We start from the raw sequence: 20371 nt of genomic DNA on the forward strand, positions 1-20371 counted from the left end.
TTTCCTACGTGCTCTGTGTCACTTAAAAGTCTGACAGTGTTCATATGTACAGTGGGTCTGCAGGGTCCTGTACGTGCCCACTTCTGGGAACATGAGGGCTCCAGAGTTCTCAGCCAGCATTTCTCCTCATTCCAGCTCTCAAAGCTCAGTCTCTGTTCAATCTCCAATTCAGACCTGGGACTTGGTCTTTAAGAATTTGGTTCATTCCTGGTGACTGTTCCCTCTTTACCAGTTACTGTTCCTCCTTGGGTTTCTGGCTGCACTGGGGCCTCCTCCTGTCCATCCTTGCTGAAGCCTGAGGTTCTGTCCTGATGCTTTCTTCTCTACCTTTCGCTGGTGTCTCACCACCCCGCCTGGCTCCAACAGCCGCCTCACTGGTTGGCTAACAAATGGGATCAGCAACCATCTACTTTCACTGCATCTGCTGAGAAAGGTGTTCTCAGTACTGAGTACTTCTGTTCTCAGTACTAACATAAATATACCTCATTCTAGCATCACAGGCATCCTCAATCATGACTATCCATTTATCCAGGAGGAAACCAGGCTCAAAGAGGGCTAAGTCTTTGCTCGCTGGAGAAGGGACTGCATTCAAACCCATGTGTGCCTGGCTCCAAAGCAATTCTTTCAAGAGCCTGTCTTGTTCTGGCCTCCCTGAGCTCACAAGACAGGAACAGCCCAACGACCATAGATAGCCCTCCCCTGCCCAGGTCCCTCAGGGCTCCCGCCATCAGCAAGCTCTATTCTTCATGTTCCACTGGCACACCACCTAAAGGTGATTAAATACTGTGCCTGTGGGCATTTCATTAGGTGAGTGCATGAGACCACCATCGTTGGAATCCGAGGAATCAGGGAACTTTCAGAAGAGGAAAATGAAAGATGGCTCCAGAAGGCCTTAGAAGGCAACCCTGGCATGGGAGCTTATTGTTTCCTCTTCATGACCAGACTAGTCCAGGGCAGCTGAGCCCACTGCGCTGGGATCATCCAGTTCCAGAAGGGAGCTTTGGAGGCAGAGGTGGTGGGGAGCGCTGTGAATTCATTTCTCAGAGGACAAAGCCTCAGGCAGAAGATTAAGGCACGCTTTAGCAACATGGAGAGAGCATTCCACTGAGAGTCGGAGACCACTCCTCCTCCACCTCTGCATGTGTGTAGGAGCACAGGCAGGAGCGGAGCAACGCTGGGGGATAGCAGGAGGCCGACAGGCCTGCCTGGCCGGTCGTGCCTGCCTGCCCACACACCGGACTCATGCTCTCTGTGGGAGTCAGGACACCATCACTCACAGCCCCAGGCAGGGGCTTCCTGTTCTCCCTACTCCCTCCAACCCAGCCTCGCTCAGTGAGTACCGGGCTGGACACTGGCCTTCCTGGGCCCTGCCAATCAAGTGACCAACACGGCCACTGGGAAGGCAGGTCTCTGTTCTCAGGAGCGAAATCGCCGGGCGAGGCTTTTCTTTTGCTGAACTCCGGCTAGTGGAGTGAAGCCCAGCCAGGGCTTGTTTTGATGATCCCAGATATAGAAGCCGTAACCACATTCCTGTTTTCTTAGGGCCAGCAGAGAAGCCAATCAAAACAAGGCAGAAATCACAAACTACAAACTCTTGCTCTGACAAGGCCCAAGGCTGTCTTCAAGCTGTCATCTACAATGCTCATTCATTTCAGCATGAGGCGCTGGCGTCTATTTTAAGTAAAACCAGAGACAAGATCTGTTTTTAAAGCATTGTATTATATCCATGTACTGCAGCCAGGGAAAATTCTTCCTGTGAAGTATTTTTCCTCTTCCTTTTAAGAATACATGGATCACAATTTATAACTTCTTAGTATGAGAGGATAACATTCAGTTCACATTTAAATAGGAACTAGTCCAGATGATGACACTCACAACAAAACTTAAAAAGGAGAGTAGGCACAACACAGTAACCGAGTACTGGGCAAAGTCACTTTTGAAAATGGTAAATAGCAGGTTTTTTTTTTTTTTTAATCAATAGCCACTTATATATTCTAAATTAGCAAGGAACATTTTCTGTAACCCCAACAATAACTTCCTTGTAATAGAAGTAAAGACCCACTAAGAATACCAGAAGCAAAAGCCAGACTCATTCTTCACACAGGATAGCCCATGCGTCTCACTGTCTTCTATTTCATAGTAACTAATGTGCCAGAAACAGAACCACTGTCTTGGACGGACTATGTCCACCACTCACACTAGCTGGTACTGTTTCTTACAAGGAAGGAACTTTCCCATGTACATTCACACCTGACAAGCAGCAGGGAGGAAGGGGGAGAGGAAGGGAAAGAAACAGAAAGGGTGGGGGAGAGAGAGAGAAAAAGGTTGAGTTGAATCAGCAACACTGTCCCAAGAGAGTAATTCATTTTCTGCACACATACCCATGTGAAGGCTTTCCAGACTCCAAAATCGTGCTATTTCCCCTCTGGCTACCATGGTTCCTTGGAAAACAGCGACATTCACAGCAGCACCAGGGTGTGATTGAGGAAGTCTGTTCTCAAAGCATCGCCGAGGATCTCCCAGGCTTGCAGCTCGGGAACTGCAGAAATCGCTTATTCACTGCTTCACGCTGTGTGCATTCCTGGCCAGAGCCTGCCCAGAAACTGACAGCCGGCTCCCTGCTGGCTCAGTATGACTGACTGTTAGTCACTCCGGAGACAGCGCGGGATGTCGTCGGGCAGGAAATTCTAAACGAAAGCTAAGCCTGTGCACAGCAAACCCAAACAGACTCCCAAGCCTATCAGGGGCCGTGGAGAGCCCCCAAGGAAGGCGGTGGAAATGTGCTTGCTGCATCGAACTAAGATCCCCAAGCCTGAGTTAGACTCTCAGAGAGCTGTTCAGAAGGTATTTATTTCATGGGAGAAAAGCACAGAGGTCACTTAGTTAAAAAAGGAAGTCAGGATTTCACTCTATGGTATGACAAAAATTTAAGTTATGACGCTACATTGTGTTATCTGTAAATTTATGAAATCACTTTAAAAGGAGGATTCTGTTTGTAAGATACACCTATGTGTTTACTCTACAGTGTCAAAGAAATATGTGTCATCTGTTACTATGTAAAGTGTAATGGGTCTTCAAAATTTCATGGAAAACTCATATCATGAAAAAAACTTACATCGACTTAAACTTTTTACACCAAAATAAACTTACATTTTAATTTATTTTTCCATGAGCTTTAAAAAAAAAAAAGATTTATTTGAGAGTGAGAGTTACAGAGAGAGAAAGAGAGACACAGAGAGAGAGATCTTCCATCTGCTGTTCTCTCCCCATATGGTTACAATGGCCAGGGCTCGGCCAGGCCTAAGGCAGGAGCCAGGGAAACTTCTTCCAAGTCTTCCACATCCGTGGCGGGGGCCCAAGCACTTCGGCCACTCTCTGCTGGCCATTAGCAAGCAGCTGGATCAGAAGCGGAGCAGCTGGGACAAAGCTGGCACGGATGGCAGCTTTACCTGCTGCACCACAAAGCTGGCCTTTCTGTGAACTTTTAAAAAATCCTTTCATAGATAATCCCCTATAATGAGGAAAGTTTTTATTTAAAGAGATTCTCTTTGATAATATTATGGGCTATTCTTATTTCCCTTCATTCTTCTCTGTTTCCCAATTAATCTATAATGATCAAAGCTGTCTTTTAATCATGAAACAACTGTTAACAGTATGCTTCCTTCAAATTCTTCATGACAGGAAGACACTGCCTTTTTAAATGAATGAAAAATGACACAGTACATGCGAAATAGTGACCACCACTGTTAAATAATGGGGGTTAGACAAGCGCCAAGCTGTAAAATGCAAGCTTAACAGTGATGGACTTTGCAGTCAGCCTGTGTTCAAAATCTGCTCTACCATAATTAACTTCTCTCCAATAACTAACTGCTATCAGGATTTACTGCTCTACCACAGCAAAACTAGGAAACATTTCCACTGGGCAGCTCAACTGCCTCATTTGCAGAGCCGGCACCGATGAACCTTGTCAGGTTATTAGAAGACATATCACAAAGTGTTTCCAGCGGCACCAGCGCTTCTTCAGGGATTCGTGTTAGTGCTGCTATGGTTGCTCTGCAAAGCCTTAGGTCCGTAACACGTTAGTTCCTGCTAAAATCACAACTCCAGCTTAGAGGGCAGAGCTGCGTGGTTGGTTCTAATATTCACGCTGCACTGTGGACTTTTCGTACCTTCAAGTATTAGCGCTTCTATTGACTTGGTGCCTCCTTCCCTTAAATGCAGCTAAGAAAAATTTTCTGGAGGAATTTACCACTTTAATAACCCACAATAAAAGTGAAACACACATAAAACCAGATGAGCTTTAGATCTTCCCTAGTATTATGAAAAAATGATTTACAAGCTTTCTGAAGTCCACATGGACCACTGAATAATCTAGTTTCACACAGAATTTCCCAGAGCTCTTTTAGGTATCACCATCCCAAAGAAAGTGCCCCACAACTTTGCTACTTAAAAGTGGGGTCCACGGATCAGTAGCACTGGCGTGACCCGGGAGTGAGTTAAACATGAATATTCAGGATTGGGAGTGAGGGTTAGCAGCAGGAGTTAAGATGCTACTTGGGATGCCCACATCCCATATCGCAGAGTACATGGCTCCAAGTCCCAGTCCACTCCCAATTCCAGCTTGCTATTAGTGTGCACCCTGGGAGGCAGAAGGTGATGGCTTAGGTACAGGAGTCCCTGCCACTCACGTAGGAGACCGCACTGAGTTCCTGGCTCCTGGCTTTGGTCTCGCCTCGCCTCGGTTTTGTTGTAGGCATTTGGGGATTGAATCATTACATGCGGGATTTCTGTCTGTCTCTGTCCCTCTGCGTTTTTCAAATGAATAAAAATTAAAAGGAAATGAAGATTCTCAGACCTTAGGTCTACAGAATCAGAAATCTGCATTTTAACGAGATCCCAAGTCATTCCATCGTTCTAGGCACCTCAAGAAACTGAACAACACACTTCGAGAAACTGCAGCAAGACTATCTCAAATGCCAGCGTGCTTTTGTTCACCAAGTCAGAAACTAATAGACCACAGAAGGAACAGGTAGGCCTGGTTTCAGTCAGAATGAAGAGATAAAATGCTGAATACTGTCAGACAAAGTAGTAAGGAAGAGTGAATTCATTCTAAAGAGTATCCGTTCTAACAAAGCCTAAAGCCCCATGGTAGGAGAATAAAACTCAAGTATTTCCATTTTCTTAATGTTTTGGTGTTGTTAAAATTGCTAGTTTTCAAGAAGCAAAAGCTCTCACTGCTATGATTCCTCAGTCCTGTGTTCCAAGTCTCTTTGTTTGCTTTCACTTTTCATTGGCATCTGGTACAGACGGTAGCTTCTGTTTCTCAAGAGTTTTTTTTTTCCCCCTAAATCCAGGGATAGGTCAGGGTATTAGATTGAGAGCCTTGGGATCTTAATATCTTAAACCAGAGGTACTCACGAAGAAAACTTTCTCTACTGCACACTCAAAACAAAAGATAAAAAGAACGGGAAAAGGTCTTGACAAGACAGAGAAATTACACTTAACTCAGAGTCATCTTCTCAAAGGACACTGACCCCACAATGCTACTAAAATATTTTTGGAAGAAGCTACAAGTGTAGAAAGGGGTATTCTAGAATAAAGAGAGGGTCTGATTTCCAGCTTTTAAATTTTTTTTTTTAGTGATGACAGCCTACATTTACCAGATCAGTAAGAATATTACAAATAAAAACAAACCTTAAGCACAGTTGGAAAAAGTCTTCAAAACCTGCTCGTCCCCCAGATTAATCCACTGGCTTTGGCTAAGATGCCACTACAACACCCTGATGAGTGGCAACACTGAAGGAATTAGCCAGCGGATCAGTCCCAGAGAAGTGGAGAGAGCCAAAGTATACATTAATATCAAATAGTTAGAAATCAGAGAGGATAAAATAAATGTTGGATGCACATAGAATGTTAGAATCATTTTGCATTCTATAGATGAAGGAATTTAAGTTACTTTTGACACAGGGACCCCAAGTTGACCCATACATATTTACAAACTTTTGGAAAAATGCTAGTCAGGAGGTCTCAGAACAGGGTAATTCTACTTTTTGGCACTATGTATTGTCAATTTTAGCAAATGGGCTACAGGGTGGACAGGCAGGCAACTTGGCCAAGGAACCCCCTTTCCTACAACTCTCATTGGCTGGACAGAACCATAGTCTCAACTCCCACATGGGTAATCACTACCCAGAGCCCAGAGGAACAGAACCAGGAGCTGGGTGTGCTGATTTGCCATTGCTGAAATAGGGCTGCCGTGTCTAAAGGTGGGATGAGGGATCCCTCAGCAGGAAATAACTTGCCAAGTTTGCCACTAATTACTCGGTTCAACTTTCTCTCCTCTATTAGCATGAATAATTGAGTATCCAGAGTGATCCTTTAATTCTAAATGGATGAAAGACAAACATTACTATTAAAACAGAGGTCATAGCTATGCTATTTTCTGGAGAAATCTAAAAGACATTTCACATGACATACAACCTAACATTACCTAGCACCTGGTGGCCTACACCGTGGACTCTTGTTTCAGCATGCTACCTGCTCTTGTGCAGCAGAGCCTGGCTCCATTTCAGTCTTAGTGACACAATGTTCAGCAGCCAGAGGGCAGGGCGCAATCACAGGCAGCACACAGGAAATGGAGCATGGGTTACCAGAACCTACACTGTGTGAGAAACACCCAGTGCGACCTTGCAGACAATGAAGGAGGGCTGCTACTCCATGCTTCAAAGCCGTTGCTTTTCTTCATGGGGTAATATGGCCTCAAGGCCAGAAACACACAAAGCCATGAAGATTTGCTCTCAGTGGCTTAAATGAACCCTCCCATCACCTGCCTCTAGTTCATACTCCACCTTCTCCTATAATTGCTCCAAATAAGACGCTCTGCACCTGGCCACTGAATAGAACTTTAACAGAAACAAATAAAAATTGGCCACTATTTCTTGTGGATCCTTTTCATGCTTCAAGGTCTAGTACAAATGAGTAGCTCCTCTTTTCTGTGTTCATCTTTACCTAGTTTTCTTTCTGGATGGTTAAAATATCTTAGTTGTTTGAATACCTGCTTCACTACCTCCTACTTAAATCTTGCTCAGCTGAACTAGAGAAAGTTACTGAACATCGCTATGCCTTGGGATTCCTTGTCTGTAAGATCAGGCCAGCAGCATGCAGAGAGCACCACCGGCATTCCGGGGTGGTCTTCTGGGTGTTTAGGGCTCTTGCTCACCTTCCTCTGATGTGGGATATTCTTTATTTTCCTTTTAAAATTCAATTTCTGAAACTTGGTAGTTTAGGAAGATTCAAATACAAGTTTTAAAACTGAAGATGTTTTAACTGCTACAAGATGAAATTCGTGCTTTCTGGAAAAATGCTGAATACTTTATTATGTTTTTCTGAGACAGGGACCAGAACACTATGTTCCTTTTTAAAAATCCTGATTATAGGCAATGATATGGCATGAAAAAACAGCTAAGATAAGTGCTACTGGCGCTAGCTACTATAATCTCCAAGCCTTGCGGGCAGTATGGTTTCAAGCACTGATGTCCATATTTGTAGTCCTTGTTCCTCCATACGGAAGCCTTTCATAATTTCTAAATTCCTTAGCCTCTATGGAATCTGTGCTGGCTCACAGCGGGGTCAGAAGACAGTAATCTTACTGTGCAGTCTTCGCAGTCAGGAAAACATTTTTACTGCAAATACTTGCCTACAGATAAGGGAACTGATTCATCTTGTTTTGTAAATAAATACACCCAACACTCAGTGTTCCTTGGGATGAGAATAGAAAGTGGGATGAGAAACAGAGAAGGGAAGTAGGCAAGACACATAACATCCACATCTTACAACCAAAGCCCTGGGTTCACCCATACTTCAGTCAGCTTTCCTAAGAGCTCTGCTACTATCACTCAACAGGTGCCACTGGATTTTATGTTTTCTGATTATTTATTGAAAGAAAACTTTTGAGAAATAATTTGAATAAAATGAAGAAGCAGAAAGACACAATACAGGGGCTGGTGTCATGACGCAGCAGGTAAAGCTGCTGCCTACAATGCCACCCTCCCCTATGGGTGCCCATTTGTGTCCTGGCTACTCCACTTCTGATCCAGCTCCCTGCTAATGTGCCTGGGAAAAGCAGAAGGTGGCCCAATTGTTTGGTCCCCTGCTGTCTACATGGAAGACCAGGATGAAGATCCTGGCTTCTGGCTTTGGCTGGGCTCAGCCCTGGCTGTTGCAGTCACATGGGGAGTGAACGGGAGATCTCTGGCTCTCCTTCTCTCTCTGTAGTTCCGACTTTCAAATAAATAAATAAATCTTAAAAAATACAATAAAAAAGAACAAAAGACTTCATGGAGTACTTAAAAATTGTTTCAAAAGCTCTCATACATACATACCACATACCCTCCCCCAACTCCTGCTATTTCTCTTCTTTTGAAGAAGGAATTTAGATTGGGTCAAGAAAACTAACAGGAAAGATTCAGTCCAGCTTTTTATCTCTCTAATAATAATAGTTTATATATTTTAATTTTGTTTAACCTATATTTGGACAATGATTAAATCAAAATATTGTTCTATATGGACTACTAGTGTTCCAGGGCTTCATTGATTAGATTAAGTGACTAGGCATAGGGTTGAGCTGCTGGTTAGTGGCATTACTTAATCTAAACAGCTCACTGTTCACCACTGCCCCTGTCTGCAGTAATTAATATTTCCCTAATTACTAATGCCTCACTGTGCACCAGGTCATTCTTCCACCTCTGTAGGTAGATTATATTAGTATCTCCCATTGCACACAAACATTAGGACTTCTAGGTTAATATAGAGGCAACTGCCTGTCTGCAGGTAACGTCTTCTCCATGTGCGTCCCAATGGAGGAGGGCTGTGATCCTCCGTATGGCTCTGACTCTCTGGAGTGGGATCTACAGTTGAATCCACACGTGTAGAACCCATGGATTTAGAGTTCTGACTACTATCATATAGTTTGCTAAAAGATGATAGAAACTGGATTCACAGCACTGTGCTAAGTAATGTGAAAGAAAGAAAACACACTTTCCTAACCCATGAGCTGATTATATAATTTACTGTAACAGTTCAACTGCAGGGGCTACTGTTGTGGAGCAGCGAGCTAAGCTACCACTGCCAAGCCAGCATCCCATACTGGAACACCAGTTCAAGCCCCAGTTGTTCATTTTTTATCCAGCTCCCTACTAATGTGCCTGGAAAGGCAGCCACATGAGAGAACAGGATAGAGTTCTGGGGTGGCTTCATCCTGCACCAACCCTGGCCATTCCAGCCATCTGGGGTATGAACCAGTGGATAAAAACTCTCCCCTATGGCCGGCGCCGCGGCTCACTAGGCTAATCCCCCGCCCAGCGGCGCCGGCACACCGGGTTCTAGTCCTGGTTGGGGCGCTGGATTCTGTCCCGGTTGCCCCTCTTCCAGGCCAGCTCTCTGCTGTGGCCAGGGAGTGCAGTGGAAGACGGCCCAGGTGCTTGGGCCCTGCACCCCATGGGAGACCAGGAAAAGCACCTGGCTCCTGGCTCCTGCCATCGGAGCAGCGCGGTGCACCGGCGGCAGCGCGCCGGCCGCGGCAGCCATTGGAGGGTGAACCAACGGCAAAGGAAGACCTTTCTCTCTCTCTCTCTCACTGTCCACTCTGCCTGTCAAAAAACAAACAAACAAACAAACAAAACTCTCCCCTACTCCTGCCTCTCAAATAAATAAATATTTTAAGAGAAAAAAATAGACTTCAAGATTAGGTGATTCACATACATCATTTCAATAGAGAACTGGGATTCAATTCTAGCTTTTAGATCTGTCAATAAGAAAATTAACTTGGCCAATAATAATTAGAACAGAATAACCCCAGAACTGTGTGAATCTGCTTCCTCTTGTCATTCACTGGGTCTGCCTATTAAGAATTCTTTTTTTTTTAAAAACAAGTATATGCTAAATTGTCATTTAAAAAAAGATTTATTTACTTGAGAGTTATAGTTACAGATAGGGAGAGGGAGAGACAGAAAGCAATCTTCCATCTGCTGGTTCATTCCCTAAATGGTTGCAATGGCTGGAGCTGAGCCTATCTGAAGCCAGGAGGTTCTTCCTGGTCTCCCATGTGGATGCAGGGGACCAAGCACTTGGCCCATCCTCTACTGCTTTCACAGGCCATAGCAAAGAGCTGGATCAGAAGTGGAGCAACTAGGACTCGAATCAGCACCCATATGGGATGCTGGTGCCACAGGCGGGTGCTTAACCTACTATATCACAGTGTCGGCCCCTATTAAAAATTCTTAATGTCAAATAAAATTTTTAAAAATCTTAAAAAAAAGGGGGGGGGGCGGCGCCATGGTGCAGTAGGTTAATCCTATGCCTGCAGCGCCGGCATCCCATGTGGGTGGTAGTTCTAGTCCCGGTTGCTCCACTTCGGATCCAGCTCTCTGCTATGGCCTTGGAAAGCAGTAGAAGATGGTCCAAGTCCTTGGGCCCCTGAACCCACGTGGGAGACCAAGAGAAAGTGCCTGGCTCCTGGCTTCAGATCGGTGCAGCTCCGGCCGTTGCAGCCATTTGGGGAGTGAACCAATAGAGGGAAGACCTTTCTCTCTGTCTCTCCCTCTCACTGTAACTCTTTCAAATAAAATAAATAAAATCTTAAAAAAAATCCTTAATGTCTTTGTCTACTGATTGTCCTAAGGAAAGAAAGAAACATGTTGTAATCTGTGTTTTTTATTTTTATTTATGTGAAAGGCAGAGAGACACAGAAAGGGACAAGGGAAGGACATTCTATCCCTTGATTCACTTCCAAAACAGCTGGGCAGGGCCAGGCAGAGGCAGGAATTCCATCTGTGTCTCCTACATACATAGTGCACATCAGGAGGAAGCTGGATCAGAAACAGAGATGGGACTTAACTCCAGGCACTCTGAAATAGGATACCTGCATCCAAGTGGCAGCTTAACCTGCTGCACTGTACCACCAGCCGCTACAATTGGTTTTTAATTGAATAATCAGCATGTGAATTTTTTATTTCCAAAAAAATGAAAGGGTCTTTTTAACAACCACAAAAAGGACAAGCACTGTGGCACAGCAGGTAAAGCAGCCACCTGCAGTGCTGGCACCCCATATGAATGCAGGTTTGAGACCCGGCTGCTCTACTTCCAATCCAGATCTCTGCTATAGCCTGGAAAGCAGCAGAAGATGGCCCAAGTCCTTGGGCCCATGCACCCATGTGGGAGACCCAGGAGAAACTCCTGGCTCCTGGCTTCAGACCATCTGAAGAGTGAACCAGTGGACAGAAGATTCTCTCTTTCTCTCTCTCTTCCTCTCTGTAGGTCTGCCTTTCAAATAAATAAATAAATCTTAAAACACATACACACACACACAAATTGAAGGCAAAGGATTAAAAAAAAAACTGTCAGGACCAAGCAAAAAATAAATCCAAAGAGTTTTAATGAATTCCTTAGCTTCACCCCAAGACCGTGCAAAGAAATTTTCTCCAGGAAGTTCTTACAATTTAACTTTTTTTTTTTTTTTTTTTTTTTTTTAAGATTTACGTATTTATTTGAAAGGCAGAGTTACAGAGAGGGAGATCCTCCATTCTCTGGTTCACTCTCCAAATGGTCATAACAGCCAGAGCTGGGTCCATTGGAAGCCAGGAGCCTTTTCTGGGTCAAACCACAAGCGTGCAGAGGCCCAAGCACCTGGGCCATCCTCAGCTGCTCTCCCAGGTGCACCAGCAGGGAGCTGGATCAGAAGTGGAAGAGCTGGGACCTGAACCAGCGCCCATATGGGATGCCAGCACTGCCAGCGGCAGCTTTACCTGCTATGCCACAGAGCTGGCCTCAAACTTACTTTAAAAATCAGATTTGAAATAACATTAAGCACTTATTAAATTCCTCTACTTCCAAAACGTTGGGATATCACATCCAAAGTATAAATCAAAGAATGGAACTTTATGTGTTTGTGTGTGTGTGTGTTCTTTCCTTTTTTTTTTTTTTTTTTTTTTTGACAGGCAGAGTTAGACAGTGAGAGAGAGAGAAACAGAGACAAAGGTCCTCCTTTTCCATTGGTTCACCCTCCAAATGGCCACTTCGGCCAGCGTGCTGCGCCGATCCGAAGCCAGGAGCCAGGTGCTTCCTCCTGGTCTCCCATGCGGGTGCAGGGCCCAAGGACTTGGGCCATCCTCCACTGCCTTCCCAGGCCACAGCAGAGAGCTGGACTGGAAGAGGAGCAACCAGAACAGAATCCAGTGCCCCAACCAGGACAGAATCCGACACCCCAACCGGGACTAGAACCCGGGGTGCTGGCGCCGCAGGTAGAGGATTAGCCTAGTGAGCTGTGGTGCTGGCTTACCATTATTATTTCTTTCAAACGCATTTAGTAATAAATATTGACAAATTCAAATGAACCAGTCACTTTAATGTAAGGACAAAATAATTTAATACAGTAGCCTAACAAATCATTTTTAATTAATCTGTAGCACTTGAGGGAAAACCAGAAATCCATCAACACAAATTTAAAAAGATACAGTATCTCAATCTTAAAACTTAACCTCTTGACCCTATCCTTCCACACTCTCCCAGTGCATTCTGGCTCTGCCCCAGCAACAGACCCAAACTGTTTTTTGAGCTCCACCTTGCAGCTGAATCCAATAGATTCTGTCTCACTTGGGACTCTCTGGTCTGTAACACTTGCCAATCCCTTCCTCTTTGAAGCCCTGGCGTCCCTGAACAACCAAGACACCACTTACCTTTCTGGCCTTTTCTTTTCCCTACCTTTGTCAGCTGCTTTGCCTTCACTGGTCTCCTCAGAGCACTGCTCACAGCCTCCCCTACCCGCAGCGATCATGCTCCTTCCTTGGCCCCTTTGCCCAAATCACTGCCTCCAGCCTGGGTCTGTCTCTCCCACATCAGACACTTGTAATCCAGGGCGTCCTGATGACGTCTCCACTGAGCTGGCTCTCAGACCACTCTCCTAGACCAGAACCAGGCCCCCACCAATGTGCTCTCCTAGGCCCCGATTACCCGGGCTTCGGTGTCAGAACTAACTCCTCTTCCCTCACCCAAAACCTCCAAAGAGCTTGACTTCCAATTTATTTTTCCAGTACTACTGTTGTTTTCCCAATTAATGGCTCCCCGGCCACTGGAGGAAGCAACAGACTTCTACTCACTCCGCAACCCAACCAGGAGCTCTCTAAAACGCAAATCTGCTCATCTCACTCCTTTAAACCCTGCAGTGGTTCCTGCTTGCCCCAGGCTCCTTCCTTCCAGCAGCCTGATCTGTAGTCTAGACCCATCTCTCCGCCCCTCCCCCACCTCCATTGAGTCAAACCATTAGGACCCACAGCTGAAATTCTCTCACCCCAAGCAGCTGGGACTGCGTAAAAGTCCTAAGTCAAAACACTCGATTCATGTCTCTGTGCCATAAACACTTTAACTTAAAATATTTACCTCGTCATCTGTGTCTTTTTTTTTCTTTTTAAAGATTTATTTATTTATTTGAAAGGCAGGGTTACAGAGAGGCAGAGGCAGAGGCAGAGAGGAGAGAGACAGAGACAGAGCAAGATCTTCCATCTGCTGGTTCATTCCCCAGTTGGCCACAAAGGTCAGAGCTCCGCCAATCTGAAGCCTGGAGCCAGGAGCTTCTTCTAGGTCTCCCACACGGGTGGAGGGGCCCAAGCACTTGGGCCATCTTCTACTGCTTTCCCGGGGCATAGCAGAGAGCTGGATCGGAAGTGGAGCAGCCGGGTCTCGAACTAGCGCCATATGGGATGCCGGCACTGCAGGCACTGCTACACCACAGCACCAGCCCCCATCTGTGTCATTTTTTTTTTTTTTAAGATTTATTTTACTTGAGAGTCAGAGTTACACACAGAGAGAAGGAGAGGCAGAGAGGATGGAGAGAGATGCCTTCCATCCACTGGTTCACTCTCCAAATGGCCGGAACAGTCGGAGCTGCATCGATCCGAAGCCAGGTGCCAGGAGCTTCTTCCAGGTCTCCCAAGCGGGTGCAGGGGCCCAAGAACTTGGGCCCTCTTCTACTGCTTTCCAAGGCCGTAGCAGAGAGCTGGATCAGAAATGGAGCAGCCGGGACTTGAACTGGCACTCAGATGGGATGCCGGCACTGCAGGCTGCTGCTTTACCCACTAGGCCACAGCGCCAGCCCCCGACTGTGTCTTAATGTAAGACCCAGGCTCCTGTGATGAACATCTGAAAGGACTCCATTGTTTCTTACAGTACAAACACCTACACAGTATGTTAACTATTGACTCCAGTTTGGGCTTCTTTAAAGTGTAACAATAATACCAGAGGCACGGGTGACACAATTAGGGTTCTGATTCCATGACTGTTCCATTTTTCTAAGATCATCTAATTCTTATCTAATTTGACAGATGATTTTTTTTGTTTTGTTTGGCAATTCATTTTGGAGTCTCTCCAAAGTTTTCAAAGACTCAAGTTTCCTTTTAAGTTTCGAATTCACATTTCATTTGCTTTTATTTCTAAAGCAGCTCCATAATCAACAGCCATAGCAGGCTGGAGGGCTATGCCCTTGGCTGGTAAGGCTATATCTGGGCTTATGAGAGGACAGTAGCATGGCGAGATCTACACCCTGGACACCATCCTAGGCTCTAGTCCCCGCTGCCATGGCTGGAAGCCAGCTAACCCCACAGCCCAACATCCAGCATCAGCTCCACCCCCATCCTAATGGGATTTGCTGCTCCTACTTCCCTACTCGACCCCCCCCCCCCCACCAAGGTTTAACAGGACCTGTTCTGAACACATGGCTTTCTCTCTCTTTCTCTCTCTCTCTCTCTCGATCTCTTATGCTCTTTTTCCTTCTTTGCCCTTCCCCCCAGTCTGCCAGGTTTCCCCACTAATAAACCCTTTCCCTTACTCTGGGGTTTGGTGTGTTTTGTGGCGGTCTTACACTGTGGGCATCAGTCAGCTCCCTTCACAGAAGCACTGGAGGACAGCTTTAATGTGATAAGCATGGGGCCTGGTTAGGGTGGTCTGTGTTGGGCTACCTTACTGTTTCTGACTCCCACCCTTTGCATGTGCTGTTCCCTCAGACTGGCACCCCCCAAAAAAAAGAACCAACTTAACCCAACTTGCATTTGGTGCCACCTCCTGGAGAACGTCAGGGGACTCCCCGGATCTGACTGGCACGTGTCCGTGTGCAATGGCGTCACTGGGCATCAGCATACCAGCAGCAGCTCCGGGAGAACACGGTCTAGCTTCCTCAGGACCCCCCAGCCCGCAGCACGGTGCCTCACTTACCATGGGCACAGAACAAGTATTTGTTAAATATGCCCAAACCAGAAACCGAAACCGAGAGCACACGGAAACCCCACCTGGCACAGGCTCCAGCCCAGGTGGGCCATCGCCCGCCACAGTCCTGTGGGCGCCCACTACGGCCTCTCCCAGGGCAACGGAGGCTGCAGGTGCCGGAGCAATGGCACCCCGGCGTGATCTCACACCCGATACCAGCTGAAGCACCGAAAGTCAGTAAACACGAACAACTCTTGGCCGTTTCTTAGGCGCCTACCCACTCTAGAAAATCAAGCGCAACAATGGAGGCCACCCACAACCCCGAGGCTTCCTTGAAATCACCGGACCCCCGCACGCTGAAAAAGTCTCGGCACGTTTATCGTCTTTATACAACCCGACCTACAACCTGTACGTGAAACACTTATTTACCACACGCAGCTTGGCGGGCCGTTGTGGGAGCAGGGGGTGGCGACAGCAATCCTCTCTCAACAGCGGGAGAGGTCACGTGGGACGGGGCCACGGTGTGGAGCGGGCCGTGTGGAGCCGAGTACGCAGTCACGTTGAGGCATCGCCAAGGGGCCCGGAGCCCGAGGTCACGCGGGGCGTGGGGCGTGGGGCGTGGCGAGGGCGACGCTGCCGCCCCCCTGCTCAGCTTGGGATCCGCCCCCCCCCGCCCCCCGTGGAGGTAGTCTTCCATCTGCTAGAAATGTCCCCCTTAGAGCCCACAGCGCTGGGGCCTTTCTCCCTCTCCAGGGTTCAGCAAAGCCCCTTGAATCCCTGTGGGGCACCGAAGGCTTAGGGAAGGAGATCACAGGCAGGACTGAGCCAGCAGCTCAGAACCTGGGCAGCAGCCAGTGCCCAGGGCTGGTTCGCAGATGTTTATCTACCATCTGCCCACGCAAAGGGGTGGGCCTACCCTGGAAGACGGTAACTGCGCGTCCACCTGGCTGCCTAGGACGTGGCCCTCGCAAATCTCCGAAGTTTTTCCACATTTAACAGCAGTTATATGGGGAAGCAGGAAGTTTTTTTTTGGAGGAAGATAATGCTGTCACTCTTTGTAGAACTGAGTATTTCTTATGAAAATTGGCCTTAGTTTGTTCCTCTGGAAAAAGAAAAAATGCAGTAACCTAGATTTTTTAATCACCAAGAAATTAATTTTGAAAAATCTAGGGGCCAACACTGTGGCACTGTGGGTAAGCCCTGGTCTGAGACACCAGCATCCCACATGAGCGCTTGTCGGAGTCCCGGCTGCTCCATTTCCGATCCAACTCCCCACTAGGAAAGCAGCAGGAAATGGCCCAAGTGCTTGGGCCCCTGTCACACAAGTGGGAGACCTGGATGGAGTTCCAGGCTGCTGGCTTCAGCCTGGCCCAGCCCAGGCCACTGGGGCCATTTGAGGAGTGAACCAAAAGATGGAAGATCTGTCTGTCTCTTTCTCTCTAGCTCTGCCTTTGAAATAAATAAGAGCTGGTGCTGTGGCATAGTAGCCAGCTTCAGTGCTGGCATCCCATGTAGGCTGCTGGTTTGAGTCCTGGCTGCTCCACTTCCAGTCCAGCTCCCTGCTGATGTGCCTGGGAAAGTAGTGGAAGAGGGCCCAGGTGCTTGGGCCCTGGCACCCACATGGGAACCTGAAAGAGGAGCCTGGCTTCTGGCTTCGGTCTGGCCATCCTTGGCCATTATGGTCATTTGGGAAGTGAACCAGCAGATGGATGATCTTTCTGTCTCTCCCTCTCTGTAACTTTGCCTTTCAAATAAATAAAATACATCTTTAAAAAATAATAATAAATGAATAAATCTTTTTTTAAAAAAAGAAAAGATAAATTTAAGCATCTCATTCCCTGTGCTTATTTTGAACCTGGTGTTTTTGTGAGAGCCTGGTAAAAACATTGATCAATTTCAGTGCATCTGTTAACACTTTTTACCTGCTTTTGTATTGGCAGCAGAACTGGAAAGTTTTTTTAAAGCTTCAAGATAGTTTCCCCACCAATCATTGGCTAGCTCTGATTAGTTTTCACAGGTAGACCAGCATATAGGAGTACAATCATTCGTTGTATTCCTGGAGGTTTGGTTCCAGGAAACCTGCTGCAGATACCATAATCTGATGCTGAGATTTATAAAAAATGGCATAATAATATCTGCATGTAACCTATTCACACTCTCCCATATCAGCTCCAGATTACCCATAATGCTCAATGCAATGCAAATGCTAGGTAAATAGTTGTATTCTTTAAGGAATGGTCTCAAGAAAAAACATGTCTGGGGGCAGGTGTTTGGCACAGAAGTTAAAGTCAGGGCTTGGAACAGCTGGGATGCAGCAGATAATGGCTCAAGTGACTGGGTGCCTGCCACCCAAGTAAGAGATGCTGAGGTCCAGGATCCTGGCTTTAGCCTGATGCAGCTTTGGCTATTCTGGGCATCTGGGGACTTGATTAACAGATGAAAGAGCTCTCTTCTCTTTCTCTCTCTAGCTCTCTTTTGAATAATGAAAATTCAAAAAGGAAAAGAACCAAAGTCTGAAAATGTTTTGTTTTTTCCCATTTTTTTAAAGATTTATTTATTTATTTGAAAGTCAGAGTTACACAGAGAGAGGAGAGGCAGAGAGAGAGGTCTTCCATCCGATGGTTCACTCCCCAATTGGTCACAATGTCTGGAGCTGCGCTGATCCGAAGCCAGGAGCCAGGAGCTTCTTCTGGGTCTCCCACGTGAGTGCAGGGGCCCAAGGACCTGGGCCATCTCCTACCACTTTCCATCTTGTACTGCTTTCCCAGGCCACAGCAGAGAGCCGGATTGGAAGTGGAGCATCCCATATGGGATGCCAGTGCTTCAGGCCAGGGTGTTAACCCACTGTGCCACAGTGCCTGCCCCCCCTCCCCCCCCCAGTTTTTTTCAATCTGAGGTTGGCTGCATCCACAGATGCAGAACCAATTAGATCAGGCAATCCTTTGTATATAAGTACCATGTATATATGTGTATCATGCCCCTAAAGGACTAAAATTTTGTTGTTTCCTAGTGAAAAATGTAGAAGGTTGTTATGATTTAAAGAGTTCTGCAACTTGGTTAGCTGCTCATATTGCTATATTGTCCAGGTGAAGATAGAAGGATTTGGCCCAGGTCACTTTAGTGGCACACACAACTACTGATGGCAAAGGATGGGTGTGCTTTGGCCCTTTGTCTGCAATTGGGGAAAGGCTACTCATGTTTAAAAGCTAATGAATTAGATATTCTCCTGTCTGGAAAACAATTAAGATAATCTTGGTTTACCACAAGAGCAAACTAACCTGAATAGACAATGGACAGGATAAGCAGAAAGAAAACTGGACATGAAGATAAGAATGTCGAAAAACAATCAAACTTGCATTTTGACCAAAATATACACTCCTTAAAGGAGGAAGAAGTTTAGCTCGAACCTACGGAAATATGGAAAAGTTAGGAGCGTCAGTAGGCTGTGATGTGTGAAGCTGTCTCCCACACAAGAGAAAAGCTTCATGAAAGCAGAAAGCAAAAGGCAGCCCAGGGAATGGGTGCCCCTCCTAAACCCAAGGGAGGAGAAACCACAAACACCACCACAATAAAGCAATCGCGTGTTTTTATAGGTGGGCAGCCTTCTTATGCATGAACTTTATAAAGGCACTTCTGAGTGATTCACCGTCCTGATTTGGTATCTCAAATACCACGCCCAGGAGGCTGGTGAGCATTACTCAGGACTGTTCCACGTGACTGTCCTCACAGACTGGGCCGGACGAGGGAAGGCAGGGGATTCCGTCAGGGTAAGACAGGAACCCAAGAGCACAGGACAGTCCTGCAAAATTCTGAGAAGGGAGTGCTTGCACCACCTAGGAGGAGTAGGACTGCATTTCTTAAAAAAAAAAAAAAAAAAAAGTTAAACTGCTAATGTTCAATTTCCTATATTTTGAGAAAAATGTGTTATATTGATTTCTTTTTTGGGGGGGTGAGGTGGGGTTGATATTTCTTCATTTGGAGGTTTTAAGAGCACTTGACCAGGGAGGAGGAAATACACTTTTATTATCTTTTAAAGTTTTGACTATACAAAGTTTCAAACAAAAGCAGATAAATTAATATGATGAGGCCCCAATGATCCATATTTTACAACTTTTAACTATTTCCCACCACCCTTTTTTAAAGTATTTGAAAGCAAACCTCACTACTTCAGTTTACATCTGTGACAATTAAGGACTTAAAAGTCACTGCACTATCATTACTCAGCTAATAAAAGGAACAACAACTCCTTCTCGTGAGCAAATATTCAGCCCCTGTGAAAACTCCCCCAGCTTGTCTCGAAATTATCTTTTCACATCTGGCTTATTGTTTCAGAACCCAATGTAGTTCACACACTGCACTGACCAAATATAATTTGCATTAAACCAAATATCTCCATTTAGGTGACACTTTCAGAAATTTGGCATTCAATCTGTGGCCTCATGGAACTGGGTGCCAAAAATCCTTAGAAAGTGGAAAGTAAGGAGTCCTAATTCTGGGAGACTGAGATATTGGTGATGTTCTATCCTGTGAGTCCCACCACCCCAGACTACATCTCCCAAACCAGATGAGGATGGTGGCAGCAACTCTTGTCAGCCACGTGCCATTAACCTCTCCAGCCAGAGATGCTGGTAAGAGATGGTTTCATTGCAGTGAAAATCCTGACCCCCAGGGAGGAGGGACACTTGTGAGGGAAAAAGCGGGCATAGCTCTGTCGGTCATCAGAATGGTCTGACTCATCGCAGAGTCCATGATAACAAAATCGATGAGTAAACTCCACTAAGGCGTCACTTGATTTGTGACAGGAAATCTCCAGGTCTGATGAGTAGGGCCTGATGGGAGCCATGGTAACAGAGCAGTCAAGAGCCCTCAGGGCCTCTTTATGAAGGGAAAGCCAGGTAACCCTGGGGAAGGCGTCTGAGGCTACCAGTCTTCTTCCCAGCCAAAGTTCCAAAGGGGAACTTTCACCATCTACCTGGTCCACTGTGGCCCTAAGTCAGAAACGCCCCATTGGCAAAATGCAAATAATATTCTTTTTTTTTTTTTTTTTTTTAAGACAGTGAGAGAGAGAGAAACAGAGAGAAAGGTCTTCCTTCTGTTGGTTCACCCCCAACATGGCCGCCAC

General features: G+C 46.2%; 1 protein-coding gene across 9 annotated transcripts in view; it reads right to left on the reverse strand.

The window, feature by feature from the left end:
• Positions 1-20371, reverse strand: part of SPATA13 (spermatogenesis associated 13) — a 371963-nt gene that overhangs the window by 37269 nt on the left and 314323 nt on the right. The window contains exon 1 of one of the 9 annotated variants that reach the window (XM_051850709.2): positions 15679-15961. The exons of 6 other annotated variants lie outside the window; for them this stretch is intronic. In XM_051850709.2, coding sequence (XP_051706669.2) covers positions 15679-15946 — 268 coding nt within the window. In that variant the 5' untranslated portion in view covers positions 15947-15961. Of the gene's footprint in view, positions 1-2381; positions 3070-15678; positions 15962-20371 lie in introns of those variants that run through there. 2 more of the 9 variants (XM_070049164.1, XM_008259903.4) reach the window with 2 other exon arrangements.

This window comes from Oryctolagus cuniculus, chromosome 9 (assembly GCF_964237555.1).
Source record: "Oryctolagus cuniculus chromosome 9, mOryCun1.1, whole genome shotgun sequence".
Taxonomy (NCBI): Eukaryota; Metazoa; Chordata; class Mammalia; order Lagomorpha; family Leporidae; genus Oryctolagus; species Oryctolagus cuniculus.